The 20,155-nt window shown below is 44.1% G+C and overlaps 1 protein-coding gene across 1 annotated transcript in view; it reads left to right on the top strand.

Annotated features, from left to right (window-relative positions):
* Positions 1-20,155, top strand: part of LOC126198551 (hemocyte protein-glutamine gamma-glutamyltransferase-like) — a 394,601-nt gene that overhangs the window by 304,045 nt on the left and 70,401 nt on the right. The window contains exon 11 of the mRNA XM_049934974.1: positions 13,978-14,101. Within this exon, the coding sequence (XP_049790931.1) occupies positions 13,978-14,101 (124 nt within the window). The remainder of the gene's footprint in view (positions 1-13,977; positions 14,102-20,155) is intronic.

Raw genomic sequence — 20,155 nt, 5'->3', positions numbered from 1 at the left:
ATGTCAAAATTGGAGAGAGTTTCTTAGTAACATAATTGTTAAATCAATTGAGTAACGCATGTCTGTCACAAATTCTTTGATTGATCATTTTCTTATCATAAATGCAAATTCGAAGAAGTTATGTTAATGCGAAGTACTCACTCATGCAAACAAATTATTATTACTATCATGTCGTACAACTTCACGTGGTTGTTCCGTATCCTTTGTTCTCACATTATGACGGTTCACCTTTCTATTCAAATGGAATTTAGCCTCGTCACTAAACACTCCGCAGCTTTGTCCGCGTACGCAAATATCACATACATTTCAATTATATTTAAAACATTCCACACACACATGTAAATATATTTCATCTGTACGTCTAAACCACCGAGCGAGGTGGCGCAGTGGTTAGACACTGGACTCGCATTCGGGAGGACGACGGTTCAATCCCGCGTTCGGCCATCCTGATTTATGTTTTCCGTGATTTCCCTAAATCACTCCAGGCAAATGCCGGGATGGTTCCTTTGAAAGGGCACGGCCGACTTCCTTCCCCTTATTTGCGTAATCCAATGAGACCGATGACCTCGCTGTCTGGTCTTCTTCCCCAAACAACCCAATCAACCCCATGGCTACTCCAGTTTTTGTACGTCTAAGGAATTTGCCCAGAAGTTTCGTCTGAATCTTGACGAAACATATAATTCTCTCTGAGTGAGAAATACGCAAGTCATACATGTAGCAAATTTCGACGAAATTTCTCCAAGCGTTCCTGAACCATGCTATTATGTCGTACCGCCGGGATGTATTACAGTCACAGTATTTTTTTCCACATGTCAGCTGTTACTTCAGGCGTTATAAAAACATTCTGATATGTCACTGTTTTCGCACCGCTACCACTCACATGCACGTATGCTACGTATGTTGCACGCATCTCTCCCTCCCCCCCTCTCTCTTTGTCTATCTTCACCTCACACTCTCTGTCCGTTCATCCTCCCTTTGTCTCTGTCCATCGCCGTTTTCTCCCCTGCTATCTGTTCGTCTACTTCTTCCTTCTCTCTGTCTACCTCTTCCTTCGCTCTCTCTCTCTCTCTCTCTCTCTCTCTCTCTCTCTCTGTCTCACTCCATCTCCTCCTCCCCCTCGCTCTCTCCATCTCTAATGTCACACGGTTTCCACACATACCAGCATCTTATTGGGAGGTGATTCTTATCCCCACAGTAATTATTTCCAGACGGTAAGTATGGTTTAAATCGATCTAGTTGTTTTGGAAGAGATATAGAACATATATTTACATGCATGGATACAAACTATATACGATACAGATTTTATTGTTATTGTTATTATTATAACCATAGCTATCTGCGCCATGATAAAAGTTATGGTGACGGTAAGCTACATACATTTGTGGATCGGTCAAAATAGGACCCCTCTGGGATAACGTCTCAAGATGCGCGAAACAGGAGGGCTGAAAAAGTTTAAACACCCTCTCTTGCCTCAGATTACGTTCAAATTTCGTCGAGTTGTTTTGAACGATCCCTAGTATTTCCAGCATGTAACCCACAGCAAAAGTTGCTGTTGCACTACGCTCCAAACGGATCACGTTCAACGGGGTTGCAGCCCCATAATGTCCTTAGAGAAGAGTACCAGCAGTACCGAAAGTTGTCGTGCTGTTCATCGCATTAAGAACTGTCGATTTCCATCACGTAATGTGTGAGAATCAGTGGCCCAAGGGAGGGGTCGTTTCATTGGCGTCCTTCAAGCCACTACCTGAGGCGTCTTCGTGTCGATTCCGAACCGTGGTGTATCTGAAACTTTTTCTTCCGCCACTCATAAGAGAAAACCGTTTGATTGCGGTGTTGGGAGGTGAGGTTATGACCTCTGTCGCAGAAGCGTTAAAAGAAGGTATGATATTTGGGTAGGAGGAGATATGATGACCTCTCTACCGAATGAGACGTTCAGGGTGGTGCTGGGCAGAATTTTGGTAAAATTTAGCGCAAATGTGACGTCATTATCCTGCCTTACACGTCACGTGAATTTCTGAACCCTGGCCTTTTTCCGCCTATCTGAAGAGTCGCCGAACCCGAGGGTAACGTCACAGGGATCCACTCTTTCCTATCATCACGGAGGAAGGCTTAGGCGCCTTCGAGCCAAGTTTCGAACTTCGGTGTCGCAACGGCAGACAAATTTAGAAAAAGTGACAACTGAACGCGCAGTGTTCGTAATCAGTGGTTGCCCATTAGACGTCTACCGAGTAGGCAAACCTGCACACACAGCTGTACCGCGGGAATCACAGTACCTCTTCGATACAGCACCACCTGGTTTTTACAACTACCTTGAGGCCCGTTTTAAATAAAAAAAAGTGTTCACAGCAATGTTAATAAATCGTTTAGAATCTTTAAATGGTTTTTAATTTCATCAGCTCATTAAATCAGTATTTTTTTTACCAAAACTACCTTCTCCCCGCTTGGATCTCGACACCGTGTAAATTTAAAAAAAACCTTGAAGCTTATTATCTCTGAGGAAAACGGATGTAAAAAAACTGAAATTGGGATGCAACGGTAAAGAGTTCATGTGTTAATAGGCACAGATCCAGATATTTCAAGTATGGAATACCAATAGACCTGAATAGAGGGACACCCTAGTGTTATATTTAAAGAAATTACGAAAATTATACAATTTATTTGTGTACAAGATTAGATGTTTTGCCCATAGGATCCATTACAAACAAATTATCTGAGATAGCGACTCGCGAACTCGCTAAAAACATTCACTACTGGCCATTAAAATTACTACACCACGAAGATGACGTGCTACAGACGCGAAATTTAACCGACAGGAAGAAGATGCTGTGATATGCAAATGATTAGCTTTTCAGAGCATTGGTTGGTTGGTTGGTTGGTTTTGGGGAAGGAGACCAGACAGCGTGGTCATCGGTCTCATCGGATTAGGGAAGGATGAGGAAGGAAGTCGGCCGTGCCCTTTTGGAGGAACCATCCCGGCATTTGCCTGGAGTGGTTTAGGGAAATCACGGAAAACCTAAATCAGGATGGCCGGACGCGGGATTGAACCGTCGTCCTCCCGAATGCGAGTCCAGTGTCTAACCACTGCGCCCTCGCTCGGTTATTCAGAGAATTCACACAAGGTTGACGCCGGTGGCGACACCTACAACGTGCTGACATGAGGAAAGTTTCCAACCAATTTCGCATACACAGACAGCAGTTGACCGGCGTTGCCTGGTGAAACGTTGTTGTGATGCCTCGTGTAAGGAGGAGAAATGCGTACCATCACGTTTCCGACTTTGATAAAGGTCGGATTGTAGCCTATCGTGTTTGCGGTCTATCGTATCGCAACATTGCTGCTCGCGTTGGTCCAGATCCAATGACTGTTAGCAGAATATGGAATCGGTGGGTTCAGGAGGGTAATACGGAATGCCATGCTGGATCCCAACGGCCTCGTATCACTAGCAGTCGAGATGACAGCCATCTTATCCGCATGGCTGTAACGGATCGTGCAGCCACGTTTCGATCCCTGAGTCAACAGATGGGGACGTTTGCAAGACAACAACCATCTGCACGAACAGTTCGACGACGTCTGCATCAGCATGGACTATCAGCTCGGAGACCATGGCTGCGGTTGCTCTTGACGCTGCATCACAGACAGGAGCTTATGTGATGGTGTAATCAACGACGAACCTGGGTGCACGAATGGCAAAACGTCATTTTTCCGGATGAATCCAGGTTATGTTTACAGCATTATGATGGTCACATCCGTGTTTGGCGACATCGCGATGAATGCACATTGGAAGCGTGTATTCGTCATCGCCATACTGGCGTATCACCCGGCGTGATGGTATGGGATGTCATTGGTTACACGTCTCGGTCACCTCTTGTTCTCATTGACGGCACTTTGAGCAGTGGACGTTACATTTCAGATGTGTTACGACCCGTGGCTCTACCCTTCATTCGATCCCTGCGAAACCCTACATTTCAGCAGGATAATGCACGACCGCATGTTGGAGGTCCTGTATGGGCCTTTTTCGATACAGAAAATGTTCGACGGCTGTCCTGGCCAGCACATTCTCCAGATCTCTCACCAATTGAAAACGTCTGGTCAATGGTGGCCGAGCAACTGGCTCGTCACAATACGCCAGTCACTACTCTTGTCGAACTGTGGTATAGTGTTGAAGCTGCATGGGCAGCTGTACCTGTACACGCCATCCAAGCTCTGTTTGACTCAATGCCCAGGCGTATCAAGGCCGTTATTACGGCCAGAGGTGGTTGTTCTGGGTACTGATTACTCAGGATCTATGCACCCAAATTGCGTGAAAATGTAGTCACATGTCAGTTCTAGTATAATATATTTGTCCAATGAATACCCGTTCATCATCTGCATTTCTTCTTGGTGTAGCAATTTTAATGGCGAGTAGTGTATAAAGAGTTGTCCTGTGAGAAACAATTCGTCCTGAGGTCGATGCCAGTGGCCGCGAAGCGTCTGTCCTTGCAACGTGTTCACGGTCATGGCGAAGCATAAGCTCAAAGGGAAAGCGGGCGCGTTTCAATTTGAAAGGAGAATTGTTGAGAATGAGGTGTGTGCTTGGTATCAAAACGATTTGACCAACTCCACAACCCGTGAGAATTCTAGCCTCTATAATATTATTACAAAGCGATACCACTTTAAGAAGAATTCCGATACACAGCATCCAAGGGGTTAAATTACGAAGCAGCGTAATCGTAATACCCGCTTTCACAGCGATTTTATGCGCAGTCAGTCCGGCTGCAGAAAGGAAGTTAAGAAACTCTACCGGATAAGTGGTAACATCAGTCTCGCGCAGAACGTATTTATGGACCGATATGCCACCTTGTTCTTATCATTTTTCCCAAAGTACTCTGGTTCGTAGCCACAACTTGATCATTTTTGGGCGTCAGTATTGCTAGTTGACAAAGCCGAGAATTGTCTTGATGTGTTTCTTGGGATACATCTCTATCAACGAACCCAATAAGTTCCGCCATCGAAGGAACAATTAGACGAAGGCTCTCTGGCAGTTACTAACCCATTCGATTCTGACAATATACCCTAGCCGATTTTTATTGAAACGTCCGAGAATTCTTACGCACGGAGATTGCCACCCAACTCAGCCCTCATGTTCCTCGTCAGACTCAATTTTTGCACCCAAGGCCAGAGCAAGGAGAGTTTCGCAGATGCGCCCACCTCATCTGCTCTAGGTCCTCGGTTATGACGGGTAGAGTCTGGCGGAAATCACCACAAAGTGAAACACTGAACCTTCTCATAACGCGATTGTTTCGCCGGATGTCTTGCAGAGTGCGACTGACTACTTCCGCTGCTCTTTGTGTTCCATGGTGTATTCGACCCCAATGATCAGGCTACACTCTGGAAAGATCTTCGGGATACTGCATTTACTGCGGTTTCATTTATGCCTGGATCCAGACGTGTCTATAACGTAGTGTGCGCATTTTCCCTCCATGGAGTAACGTAGCAGCAGTCGCACAGACCCAACAGCTAGTATTGTCTTCCCTTGTTTTATGATTTCAGCCATAAGTAACAGAATTAAAAACACTTTGTCTGTGCCAATAGGGGAGTGAAGGAAATAGGTTTCATGCTGCTATTTATCAACACTCCATAATACTTCGTCTTATAATGAGATTTTCTCATCGAAGAGGTTCCATTGTTCATGATCTCAGCCATTGCAGTAGAACTATAATTTGTCTCCCAGCATATTCGCGATTAACTCGGGGACCGTCAGCGGTTTCCTATTGTTCTGGAAGATCGTAATGACTCTAAGGGCTACCACCAACTGAAATAATAACATCCTGAAGCGAGCAAAGGCAACGACTGACAATACTCTCATCAGATTATGCTGCACTGCCTCCATAAGCACGCCTATCCGCGAAGAATACACTATGTGATCAAAAGTATCCTGACACCTCGCTGAAAATGACTTTACGAGTTCGTGGCGCCCTCCATCGGTAATGCTGGAATTCAGTATGGTGTTGGCCCACACTTAGCCTTCATGACAGCTTCCACTCTCGCAGGCATACGTTCAGTCAGTTGCTGGAAGGTTTCTTGGGGAATGGCAGCCCATTCTTCACGGAAAGCTGCACTGAGGAGAGGTATCGATGTCGGTCAGTGAGGTCTGGCACGACGTCGGCGTTCCAAAACATCCCAAAGGTATTCTATAGGATTCAGGTCAGGGCTCTGTGCAGGCCAGTCCATTACAGGGATGTTATTGTCTTGTAACCACTCCGCCATAGGCCGTGCATTATGAATAGGTGCTGAAAGATGCAATCGCCATCCTCGAATTGCTCTTCAACAGTGGGAAGCAAGAAGGTGCTTAAAACATCAGTGTACACCTGTGCTGTGATAGTGACACGCAAAACAGCAAGGGATGCAAGCCCCCTCCATGAAAAACACGACCACACCATAACACCACCGCCTCCGAATTTTACTGTTGGCACTTCACACGCTGGCAGATGACGTTCGCCGGGCATTCGCCATACCCACACCCTGCCATCGGATCGCCACATTGTGTACCGTGATTCGTCATTCCACACAACGTTTTTTCACTGTTCAATCGTCCAACGTCTACGCTCCTTACACCAAGCGAGGCGTCGTTTGGCGTTTACCGGCGTTATTTGTGGCTTATGAGCAGCCGCTCGACCATGAAATCCAAGTTTTCTCACCTTCCGCCTAACTGCCGTAGTACTTACAGTGTATCCTGATGCATTTTGGAATTCCTGTGTGACGGTCTGGATAGATTTCTGCCTATTACACATTACGACCCTCTTCAACTGCCGGTGGTCTCTGTCAGTCAACAGACGAGGTCGGCCTGTACGCTTTTGTGCTATGCGTGTCCCTTCACGTTTCCACTTCACTATCACATCGAAAACAGTGGACCTAGGAATGTTTAGGAGTGTGGAAATCTCGCGTACATACGTATGGCACAAGCGACAACCAATCACCTGACCACGTTCGAAGTCCGTGAGTTCCGCGGAGGGCCCCATTCTGCTCTCTCACGATGTCTAATGACTGCTGAGATTTCTAATGTGGAGTATCTGGCAGTAGGTGGCAGCAGAATGCGCCTAATATGAAAAAGTATGTTTTTGGGGGTGTCCGGATACTTTTGATCACATAGTGTAGTTGTGCTTTTCATTTGTCATAAGTATAGTGGGATGGCACATCGTTGGTCATAAGTGTTCGAGCACAACTATCTTCCAAACAGAGAATGAATTAAGCTAAGAGTGTGGCCAAAATTTTCTAAACGCCCCTGAACATTTTCAGAATTGAAATAGAGTGGCTGACCGTTTTCTAAATGAAAATCTGAGTGTATAAGAGTATGGTGTCGTTCGTGAATAGAGAAACCCGGTATCAACCATACTGCTTCCTAGATACTAAAATAGCGACCTGGTATTTGATCGCCTCGTCACGAACAGCACTCTGAAAACCGAATGTCGCCTGCTCGCTTCCCTTATTCACGTATTTGAGATGTATTTTATCGCAGTATTCGGCATTCAGGTGCCCTTCAAATGCACGTGAAAGTACTAGTGTGTATGGTACTACCCAACGATCGTCTAGTGCAACAGACTCACCACGCATATTAACTTTAGCATTGAAACCACCATCTTGAGGAGCCCAGCGGCGATACGATGGATACCCGTTCGCACCAGTAACATTTTCACGAGTAAACAATGAGAAGTGTGAAGTCATCCACATGAATGCTAGAAGGAATCCGTTAAACTTCGGTTACACGATAAATCAATCTAATCTACTGGCCGTAAATGCAACTAAATACCTAGGAATTACAATTACGAACAATTTAATTGGAAAGAACACATAGAAAATGTTGTGGGAAGACAAACCAAACTCGTGTTTTATTGGCGGAGCACTTAGAGAAAATGTAACAGATTTACTAAAGAGACTACCTACAGCACGCTTGTCCGTCCTCTTTTGCAGTACTGCTGTGCTGTGTCAGATCCTTACCAACTGAGTACATCGAGGAAGTTCAAAGAACAGCAGCACGTTTTGTATTATGGCGAAATAGGGGAGAGAGTGTCACGGACATGACACAGGATTTGGGATGGACAACAATAAAACAAAGGCATTTTTCTTTGCGATGGAATCCTCTCACGAAATTTCAATCAAAATTTTTCTCCTCCGAATTCGAAAATATTTTGTTGACGTCGACCTACGTAGGGGGGAACCATCATCGCAATAAAATAAGGGAAATCAGAGCTGGCACTGAAAGATATAGGTGATCGTTTTTTCCGGGCGCTGTTAGATATTCGAATAATAGAGAACTACCGTGAAGGTGGCTCGATGGACACTCTGCCAGGGACTTAAGTGTGATTTGCCCCGAGTATCCATGTAGGTGTAGATGTAGAGTGTTGCCCAAGGAGGGCAAGTTCGAATCCCGGTTCGATACACAGTTTTAATTTGCTACGATGTGTCAAAAAGAAACATGTCGCCGCCAACCTAACACTACACAAACTCGTGTAAATCAGCCCCTCTAATAAAAATAGTTTTCATATTGCTGTCGAAAAAATAAACGCAATGTTATAATCTACATCTGTCCGTGCCGATTGAAATTTCCTACTGCGGAATAATCACACATTTATTTCCGAAGAGTCCACCAGCTGCCTCTAAAAGTTCTTTAGTGCCTGCTGTGTTTCGCATTTAGTAGAGATTTTATTATATTCTTACACAGGATGAAGAGGAACTCCACCGTCAGACTTTCCGAGGTTGTCCACGGATACCTTCTGAGTATTTTGGTATCAGAGACCGAAGGTATCCCGAGGCTCGTTACATAGTTATTGTATTTCGTTTGGTTCCTTGTCCAAATTAGCTGAGTATCTGTATAGCACTGAAAATGTTGCACAGTAGTGCGAATATCGGCGGTAGCGTTGTTTGTCTTGTTTGTATTCGTTCGCAGTATATATATATATATATATATATATATATATATATATATATATATATATATATATATATATATATATATATATATACGCCGTTATGATCAGACCGTGGAAGAAGAAGGTCATTGCTGTGGTGCTGCAGAGCAAGTTACAGGGCCCTAAAAAGGATGTCTAGTCCGAAGTCCTCAAGTGGCATACATATTGTCGCAGAAGAAGCCGAGTAACGCAGTCACCGTAGTGTAGTGGTTATCATACTAGGTTGTTACATGGAGGGTCGTGAGTTCAAAACGCCGGCACGGTAGCTCGGCGTGTTCGGTCAGAGGGCTGTGTGCTCTTTGTAATAAAAAAACTGAGTCAAGGCATCAACGATCAACTTGAAGGGATGTCTTGTCACGTCCGCCCAAACCAAACTCAACGAACTATATCGAACAAAATGAAAAACAAACAAAAATTCACCTGAACTGAAAAATTTTAATTTGTATATTCGGTTCGAGTACATTCTAGCAGTATCCACAAATGGCAAGAATAATTGTACTGGAATGTTCTGCAGCCGCATATACAGTGTTATGTGTTCTGGCCGGAGGCAGTTCGCTCAGCGCTCTTCTATGTGCAAGTGCTGCATAAACCTTCGTTAAGTGAAGTTAGTGTTAGTCATTCATCTGCTTACACCTTCCTCTACGTAACAATATTACATACAGGGTGGTCCATTGACAGTGACCGAGCCAAATATTTCACGAAATAAGCATCAAACGAAAAAACTACAAAGAACGAAACTCATCTAGCTTGAAGGAGGAAACCAGATGGGGCTATGGCTGGCCCGCTAGTTGGCGCTGCCATAGGTCAAACGGATATCAACTGCGTTTTTTTAAACAGGAACCCCCATTTTTTATTACATATTCGTGTAGTACGTAAAGAAATATCAATGTTTTAGTTGGACCACTTTTTTCGCTTTGTGATAGATGGCGCTGTAATAGTCACGTAACATTTAGCCAGTGCGGACGGTATTTGCTTCGTGATACATTACCCGTGTTAAAATGGACCGTTTACCAATTGCGGAAAAGGTCGATATCGTGTTGATGTATGGCTATTGTGATCAACATGCCCAACGGGCGTGAGCTATGTATGCTGGTCGGTATCCTGGGCGACATCATCCAAGTGTCCGGACCGTTCGCCGGATAGTTACGTTATTTAAGGAAACAGGAAGTGTTCAGCCACATGTGAAACGTCAACCACGACCTGCAACAAATGGTGATCCCCAAGTAGGTGTTTAAGCTGCTGTCGCGGCTAATACGGACATCAGTAGCAGACAAATTGCACGAGAATCGGGAATCTCAAAAACGTCGGTGTTGAGAATGCTACATCAACATCGATTGCACCCGTAACATATTTCTATGCACCAGGTATTAGGCGACTACTTTGAACGTCGTGTACAGTTCTGCCACTGGCCACAAAAGAAATTGCGGGACGATGACAGATTTTTTGCACGCGTTCTATTTAGCGATGAAGCGTCATTCACCAACAGCGGTAACGTAAACCGGCATAATGTGCACTATTCGGCAACGCAAAATCCACGATGGCTGCGACAAGTGGGACATCAGCGACCTTGGTGGGTTAACATATGGTGCGGCATTATGGGAGGAAGGATAATTAGACCCCTTATCGATGGTAATCTAAATGGATCAATGTATGCTGATTTCCTACGTAATGTTCTACCGATGTTACTACAAGATGTTTCACTGCATGACAGAAAGACGATGTACTTCCAACACGATGGATGTCCGGCACATAGCTCGCGTGCGGTTGAACGGTATTGAATAGCATATTTCATGAGAGGTGGATTGGTCGTCGAAGTACCATACCATGGCCCGCACGTTCACCGAATCTGATGTCCCCGGATTTCTTTCTGTGGGGAAAGTTGAAGGATATTTGCTATCTTGATCCACTGACAACACCTGACAACGTGCGTCAGCGCATTGTCAATGCATGTGCGAACATTACGAGAGGCGAACTACTCGCTGTTGAGAGGAATGTCGTTACACGTATTGCCAAATGCATTGAGGTTGACGGACATCATTATGAGCATTTATTGCATTAATGTGGTATTTACAATTAATCACGCTGTAACAGCATGCGTTCTCAGAAATGATAAGTTCACAAAAGTACATGTATCACATTGGAACAACCGAAATAAAATGTTCAAACGTACCTACGTTCTGTATTTTAATTTAAAAACCTACCTGTTGCTATAAAATTGTGAGTCATATGTTTGTGACTATTACAGCGTCATCTATCACAAAGCGAAAAAAGTGGTCCAACTAAAACATTCATATTTCTTTACGTACTACACGAACAGCCGTGTACCGCAAGTCTCTAGAGGAACGGAGGGTTCCAAATGGTTGGAAAAGAGCACAGGTAGTCCCAGTCTTCAAGAAGGGTCGTCGCGCAGATGCGCATAACTATAGACCTATATCTCTGACGTCGATCTGTTGTAGAATTTTAGAACATGTTTTTTGCTCGAGTATCATGTCGTTTTTGGAAACCCAGAATCTACTATGTAGGAATCAACATGGATTCCGGAAACAGCGATCGTGTGAGACCCAACTCGCTTTATTTGTTCGTGAGACCCAGAAAATATTGGATACAGGCTCCCAGGTAGATGCTATTTTTCTTGACTTCCGGAAGGCGTTCGATACAGTTCCGCACTGTCGCCTGATAAACAAAGTAAGAGCCTACGGAATATCAGACCAGCTGTGTGGCTGGATTGAAGAGTTTTTAGCAAACAGAACACAGCATGTTGTTATCAATGGAAAGACGTCCACAGACGTTAAAGTAACCTCTGGCGTGCCACAGGGGAGTGTTATGGGACCATTGCTTTTCACAATATATATAAATGACCTAGTAGATAGTGTCGGAAGTTCCATGCGGCTTTTCGCGGATGATGCTGTAGTATACAGAGAAGTTGCAGCATTAGAAAAATGTAGTGAAATGCAGGAAGATCTGCAGCGGATAGGCACTTGGTGCAGGGAGTGGCAACTGTCCCTTAACATAGATAAATGTAATGTATTGCGAATACATAGAAAGAAGGATCCTTTATTGTATGATTATATAATAGTAGCAGTTACTTGTGTAAAATATCTGGGAGTATGCGTGCGGAACGATTTGAAGTGGAATGATCATATAAAATTAATTGTTGGTAAGGCGGGTGCCAGGTCGAGATTCATTGGGAGAGTCCTTAGAAAATGTAGTCCATCAACAAAGGAGGTGGCTTACAAAACACTCGTTCGACCTATACTTGAGTATTGCTCATCAGTGTGGCATCCGTACCAGATCCGGTTGACGGAGGAGATAGAGAAGAGCCAAAGAAGAGCGGCGCGTTTCGTCACAGGGTTATTTGGTAACCGTGATAGCGTTACGGAGATGTTTAGCAAACTCAAGTGGCAAACTCTGCAAGAGAGGCGCTCTGCATCGCTGTGTAGCTTGCTGTCCAGGTTTCGAGAGCGTGCGTTTCTGGATGAGGTATCGAATATATTGCTTCCCCCTATTTATACCTCCCGAGGAGATCACGAATGTAAAATTAGAGAGATTCGAGCGCGCACGGAGGCTTTCCGGCAGTCGTTCTTCCCGCGAACCATACGCGACTGGAACAGAAAAGGGAGGTAATGACAGTGGCACGTAAAGTGCCCTCCGCCACACACCGCTGGGTGGCTTGCGGAGTATAAATGTAGATGTAGAATATTTAATAAAAAATGGGGATTCCTATTTAAAAAAACGCAGTTGATATCCGTTTGACCTATGGCAGCGTCATCTAGCGGGCCAACCATACCGCCGTCTGGTTTCCCCCTTCGAGCTAGACAAGTTTCGTTCTTTGTAGTTTTTTCGTTTGACGTTTATTTCGAGAGATATTTGGCTCGGTCCACCCTGTATAGTATACACATATGTCTCTCCGTTCTTTACATTTCCTCAGTCGCAGTCTTGAGGATCTTCAACCTTTGAAAAAAATCATTAAAATAATGTCATTAAAATAAAAACGATGATCTTGAGCTTGCTACGACGTTAGTAACATGTGAGATTTTACACATCGTGAGTGCGATGGCTGTGTAGGCTCCTGGTATTATATATAACGGATTTTATTGTATATTTGGTATGGAGGGATTGACATGAAAAATGTATGTGAGATGTATAGTGATAATGTTAAAAAAATGGTTCAAATGGTTCTTAGCACTATGGGACTTAACATCTGAGGTCATCAGTTCCCTAGAACTTAGAACTACTTAAAGCTATCTAACCTAAGGACATCACACACATCCATGCCCGAGGAAGGATTCGAACTTGCGACCGTAGCGGTCACGCGGTTCCAGACTGAAGCGCCTAGAACCGCGCGGCTACATCGGCCGGCAGTGATAATGTTCAAGAGATGGGTAGATGGTAGAGGTTGGTAGGGTTGCTGTTGTTGGGAGACGGTGGTCTGGAGTTTTAATTTGCAACGTAGAGTAGGCTTCAGTTGAGAGGCCTGTTAGATTTCGTGGATGATTTCATGGTCTGGGGGGGGGGGGGGGGGGGGGGAGTTGAAATTACCTTATAATGGACCATTTAATGCGTGCGTGTGTTTGTGTGTGGAGATACCATGGAGGTGGGGAGAGATGACAGAAGCGCGCCAGCAGGAGTTTACAGTCATTGTTTTACAGGTGATGTAGGGCTGAAGAACCTCCTCCAGTTGTTTGAGGAGATGTAGTAGCTTCATCAGTTGATACACGATAGAAAACAGATGCCTCAAGCCCGGCAGCATGCGTGATGTTCAAAGCTTTTCGTGGAGCAGTAAGGTACAGGAGGAACGGGAATAGGTACAAAATTTTCGAAGGTGAGGGTGTGATGGGTGTAAAGATTTGAAGACGTTCAAACTGTTCGTTATTACTCGTCATGTTCATCCAGGTAGTAGTTTGGCTGAGTTTAGTCTCTTGTGGGCTATCTTTCGTCCATTGTGGTTTAGTATTGTAATCAGGTGAATTTAAAGGTCACGTTCTCAGTTTGTAGTTGACGAGAAACTGTGCAGAGCTGTGTTATCGCCCGCAGAACCACGCGAGCGTCCAGCGGCGGGTGCGCGCAGTGCTGACGGCGTCCAGCGTGTACTACACGGGAGTGAAGGCCAACCTCATCAAGAAGGACGCCGGCGACTTCACCATACAGCCCAGCGCCAGTGAGTACCGCGGCAAGCGAGGCTGCGAGTCCGAGCTGTGGCAGCGCGCGCCACTTCAGTCAGTAGGCGGCGGTGACGTTTGGTCTCTCTCCCTACATACGCTTTGCCTCGAGAACCGGTGGGCGGTGATAACAACTCACCTGTTCCATGCTGCGGTCTGGTGACACTTCCATGGAGACGCAGCATTATTCATTGTAGTCCGCACCAACACTTTGTAATGCTTGGCAACATGGAAAGTGTCTGCCCCCACTCTGCTGTCAAGCATCACTAGACCACCCCCCACCCACCCCCACCCCGACCAATCTATCCTTTTCTCTCTCTCTCTCTCTCTCTCTCTCTCTCTCTGTCTCTCTCTCTCCCCTCTCCTGTGTGTGTGTGTGTGTGTGCGTCTGTGTGTGTGTGTGTGTGTGTGTGTGTTGTAACACTCTGCGCTACTGCACACGGTACTCATTAAAGCCTGTACTATGGTAAGTTGACGGGCTTCACCTTATAAGAAAGGATTTTTGGTATAGATATTGACCGCGTGTACCTGAATGGAGGCAAATCGGACTTACACCCACTCAGTAATAACAATGATACGTCAAACAATTCCGAAGTGCAACTACACATTAGGACGGACAAGAAACAACACAGAAGATGCTACCAATTTGTTAATAAAACGGTCGCCAGCCTAATTAGGCATTAACTGAGTTTCTTCCCTGTACAAGTTGATGTACGTGCATGCAAAACAACACGTAATAACACGGCATAATATGGTAAATTTTAGAACCAGAAAATCTACTGAACTGATAATTTCACTTTCCGTACTAATATGGATAAACCATAAATACATAACATTACACTATAATGTTTACTACAAAACTTCGTACTGTCCATTGATCTGATTGAAATCGGGCATAGGTTACCCTAGAAATAGCACTTTCGAAACACACACAATGTCAATTTTGATAAAGGTAAAACACTGATAAATTTTGGTTTTATATTGACTTTAACTTTGCTGGTCAAATCAGTTGAGTACACTTCAGAATTCAAATGAATAAGAAAGAAGGGGGGGGGGGACCCTTAAACTGTTATGATCACTGTATTGAAAATTTTGATTGTTGGTATCATTAAGTGCTCAAAATTTCCAATATATGAGTTACTACTCTTTTTTATCTTATTTCCTGCTCATTTAAATATCATTATATCTGCCTCAAAATAATTAAACTTCATTACTAAACCAATTTCAAAATTATCTTCCAACTTTGTCAGACCTTTGTTATTTACCTATAGATTCATTAACAACAAAGTTCTTTAAACATCATTCTTAGCTAGGTCTGCAGGTAATTATTAATAATATAAACTTTAAATCTTCATCTCGGGACACTCGGATTGCACAACATGTGGAAAGGACCCTGTCTAGGTTAGTGATGAGGATAATTAAATGATAGGACAGTTCTGGTAAAAGTTAAGTTGTTATTGAATAGTATGGAACAAAAGTAACACTGGTCCACACGAATACAGTACTAAAAGTTTCAACCTGTTTGTATCGATGTGGCGGTTGGCGGGCGGCGAGATGGCGAGGCACAGAGCACACATACAATCACAGCTATGGCTCTTGATGTATCGGCACTTTACTTCTTCTTAGCGTCGCAATACTTTTCCGTTTAGTGCCTATGGAATATTGCCATGCTGTATAGGCGTCGGAAACGGCACAACCGAGGCTCAACGAAATCACGTTTTCCAGGAGAGCCTCCTCGATCCAGAGCGTGTTTCTCAGACCGATGCCCAACTCCGACTACTACTGCTGAGCCCGTTATGCCGTGCCGCGCCCGTGTGCATTTTCCCGCGCTCGCCTGCCATCCACCATTTACCGCTCCCCTACAGACAGGGTATTCACCAGAGGTTTTGCATTCTACATATCCTAATACATTGCCTACGTATGGACCAGACGCACAATTACAACTTTAACATCTTACAACAGTTTCAACATTTCTTACATTTCAAATTCGTTATAAGATTGCTTGAAATTTGACATAAACATTAATATTCACATCGAAAGTTGTTTACAGTATCCGTAACATAATGGCATGAAACAAAAAAGAAATGAAATCAGAACATCGATTACACTAGTTTATCAAAAATCAGAAGAAAAAATTTTTACATGTACAATAGTACAGCGTTGTTGTTGTTACAGTGTGTTCAGGATAGACTTCCGACGTGACACTCATTGCATCGTAGAAGATGTCTTACGTCTGAAACTTTATGTTCCAACATTTTTATCTTCACGGGCGATTAAAGCTCCATCGGTCCCCGTTTTCAAAATAATCAGCATTGTCTCGTTCAACCATTCCCCACAGTTGTCGGATTTCTGTCCTTTTTCAAGCGTTGTATGTCAAGGTAGATGAAATATACAGGGTGTTACAAAAAGGTACGGCCAAACTTTCAGGAAACATTCCTCACACACAAAGAAAGAAAATATGTTATGTGGACATGTGTCCGGAAACGCTTAATTTCCATGTTAGAGCTCATTTTAGTTTCGTCAGTATGTACTGAACTTCCTCGTTCACCGCCATGATTTCATACGGGATACTCTACCTGTGCTGCTAGAACATGTGCCTTTACAAGTACGACACAACATGTGGTTCATTCACGGTGGAGCTCCTGCACATTTCAGTCCAAGTGTTCGTACGCTTCTCAACAACAGATTCGGTGACCTATGGATTGGTAGAGGCGGACCAATTCCATGGCCTCGACGCTCTCCTGACCTCAACCCTCTTGACTTTCATTTATGGGGGCATTTGAAAGCTCTTGTCTACGCAACTCCGGTACCAAATGTAGAGACTCCACGTGCTCATATTGTGGGCGGCTGTGATACAATACGCCATTCTCCAGGGCTGCATCAGCGCATCAGGGATTCCATGCGACAGAGGGTGGATGCATGTATCCTCGCTAACGGAGGACATTTTGAACATTTCCTGTAACAAAGTGTTTGAAGTCACGCTGGAACGTTCTGTTGCTATGTGTTTCCATTCCATGATTAATGTGATTTGAAGAGAAGTAATAAAATGACCTCAAACATGGAAAGTAAGCGTTTCCGGACACATGTCCACATAACATACGAGGGCCGTTCAGAAAGTAACCTCCGGTTGATTTAAAAAAATACACCAAGTTAAATAAAAATATTTTAATATATACATCTTACAACTACATCTTTGCACTATTTTTCTACATAGTCTCCATAGCGATTGAGGCACTTATCGTATCTCTTCACAAGCTTTGAAATTCCTTCTGCATAAAAATCACCCGCTTGTGCCTGGAGCCAGCCTGTGACCGCATCTTTGAGCTCTTCGTCGTCATCAAACCGCTGTGACCCGAGCCATTTCTTCAAATGCATGAAGAGGTGATAATCACCTGGCGCCAGGTCTGGGCTGTAAGGTGGATGGTTGATAACGTCCCACTTGAAGGACTAAAGAAGGGCCGTTGTTCTGCGAGCAGAGTGAGGACGGGCGTTATCGTGCAAAAAAACGATACCGGAAGTCGGCATACCACGGCGTTTGTTCTGTATAGCCCGTCGTAACTTTTTTATTGTTTCACAGTACACGTCTTGATTAATATCCTTTGGCTGTAAAAAACCTTATGACAGCACGCACTTCACATTTGGCGGGGTTTTCTATTGCGGCACACATTTCAAACTGCCACAAAAACTAAACTAGCGCAGGCACGACGTTCACTCGACCACGGCTTGATGCCGACTGACCTGTTGAGTGCGTGAACGCACAGATGGCGTCGCTACTCCCCCCACAACCCGCACTGTGACCAATCTGAGGTTACTTTCTGAACCGCCCTCGTATTTTCTTTCTTTGTGTGTGAGGAATGTTTCCTGAAAGTTTGGCCGTACCTTCTTGTAACACCGTGTATAAAGCATTGGAGGAATTTCCTTGTCCTGTTCTTGTTTTTCTTTGCCCTTGTTTTTTAAAGAAGCGAGTACAGCAAGGGTACAGCCAGCTACTCGTCTAGTCAACAGGTGCCTTTTACGAATCCGAGGCGAGCCAAGCACGACATTAGCCCGCTGTACGCTTGCACCTGGTCTATTTCCTAATACGTCTAGGGAGAGGACTGTCTTACTACTGCGTCTTCCATCTACCAGTTGTACTGTCCACCAATCACATTCCTCAAATCTTCGTAATTACAAGTCGAACTACAACAGAGCAATACTACTGCACAACATTCAAGTGAGTGTAGTTGTCCTACAAACTGAAGCATTATGAATATGGGGTAACTGGGTTGCCAAAAATAAATTAAAAAACACAATTTGCAAAAGATTCTCCACATCATTTCCATTACGATCAATACATTTTAATATAATATATTTTGTAATAATGGCTCAGTACGTTCATGGATTGCTGTTATCAACTCCTGTGACAAATACAGAGTTAGCTACACACCTTTCAGAGGATTAGTTGTATTGTGTAACCAGGTGGCCGTGCGACACTTCCGCGCTTTTATGGTTTTAAATAATGACACTATTTGGAAAACGTATAGTCGCTGGGATACGAATAGTTATTGGAATGAAGGGAAGACACCTTAAAAATTAACCAAACGATGTGAAATAATAATGATGAATTTATGATACACCCTTGTATATACATCTCCAATCACATCAGTCTGAACAAATTTCATTTACAGTAAGCAGCAGCAATAGGTAAATCACAACTGAAGACGACAGGGACAGATATGTTCGTCGTTTCGGAAAGTATATTCGTTTAGAAAAATCACCTTGTGCGTTGGTCAGGGATAATGGACCACCGCAATGGTCACGGTTTTTACCTATGACAGTGCTGTATTCAAACTATCCAGTTAATAAATACTTTAAAACAAATTTGTAATATGATAATATGGAAAGGGAGTCTCTTACAAGTGATTAAGAAGTTAACATCGCAAAATATAGGTATGAAGCTGGATATCCGTATTGCCCTTTTGCCTATGATAGTTAAATGTCTCTTTCACGTTAACCTTTTGCAGCACGTATTTACGTTTCACCGCAAAATCAGTATGGAATGTAAGAAGCCGCTTCAAGAAGCTTTGTAACGACAGCTCTTTCATCCCTGGAAGATTAGGTTGTGTTCAAAAAGGGATGTAAACTTGAGAAACAATACATTTTGTAATAAAGGCACAGCACTCTCGTGGGCTGCCGTTATCAGCTCGTCACAAATAGAGAGTTTCCTACACATATTTCGGATGATCACCGGCAAAAAGGGCAGTACCTTATGACTCAGGCCAATAAAAGTCTTGAAGGATGTGTATCACCTTCCAAACCTCTTACATGTGGTAACCACAACAGCTTCGAATCAGCAATGAGGCCACAAAGAATATATCTCCATAACAAATTCTATAAATTTTTCTGCCGTGAAAACTTTGGTCACAACGAGATTCTTCTGGGATTCAGTATTGAAAAATCTGCGGAAATACGTGTGGCGAAAGATTTTATAAGCGTAGTAGTGGCTTTCAACTCGATAAGGTTTGGGACTAATTTTTACACCAAATGACACGTCCAGCGACAGCTAACTTTATCATTTTGGCAGACCCGCAGTTCGACAGAGGGTATGTTTGCGATAGCATTGTTGCGCATGCGCCCTGCCCCCGAGATGTAATCGTCAGAGGGCCCTGAAGTCGGCAGAGGGCGGTCCTGCAGCGAAACCCATGCGCGTGCGCTACGGCGCCAATTTTGGGTAGGAAGTCAGCGATGAGGACCAACAAACTCCAGTGAAAAACTCAGTTGAAGGTGTGTCAGTGGTTGTCATCTGAAATATCGTGGTTACATGTCGACGCCGTCCGGCTGCAAGTCCGAAATGTCATGGAAGACTCATTTCGCCGCGAAAACTTCAAGAATCATATTTTCATAATACAACATACTGACGCCAGCCGTATGGCCCCATATTTATCTGATGTGTAAATGGGAATGACGTGAGCTATTTTCCAGACGCTAGGTACCCTTCGTTGCTCCAGCGACCTACAAGCAAAGTGACACTGAACGGGGACATCTATTGGCCCACACTCACAAACATTTCTGCT

Source organism: Schistocerca nitens, chromosome 8 (genome assembly GCF_023898315.1).
Source record: "Schistocerca nitens isolate TAMUIC-IGC-003100 chromosome 8, iqSchNite1.1, whole genome shotgun sequence".
NCBI classification, from domain to species: domain Eukaryota; kingdom Metazoa; phylum Arthropoda; class Insecta; order Orthoptera; family Acrididae; genus Schistocerca; species Schistocerca nitens.
Note: the sequence above shows the minus strand (reverse complement) of the source record. Positions and strands in the feature narration are given on the sequence as shown.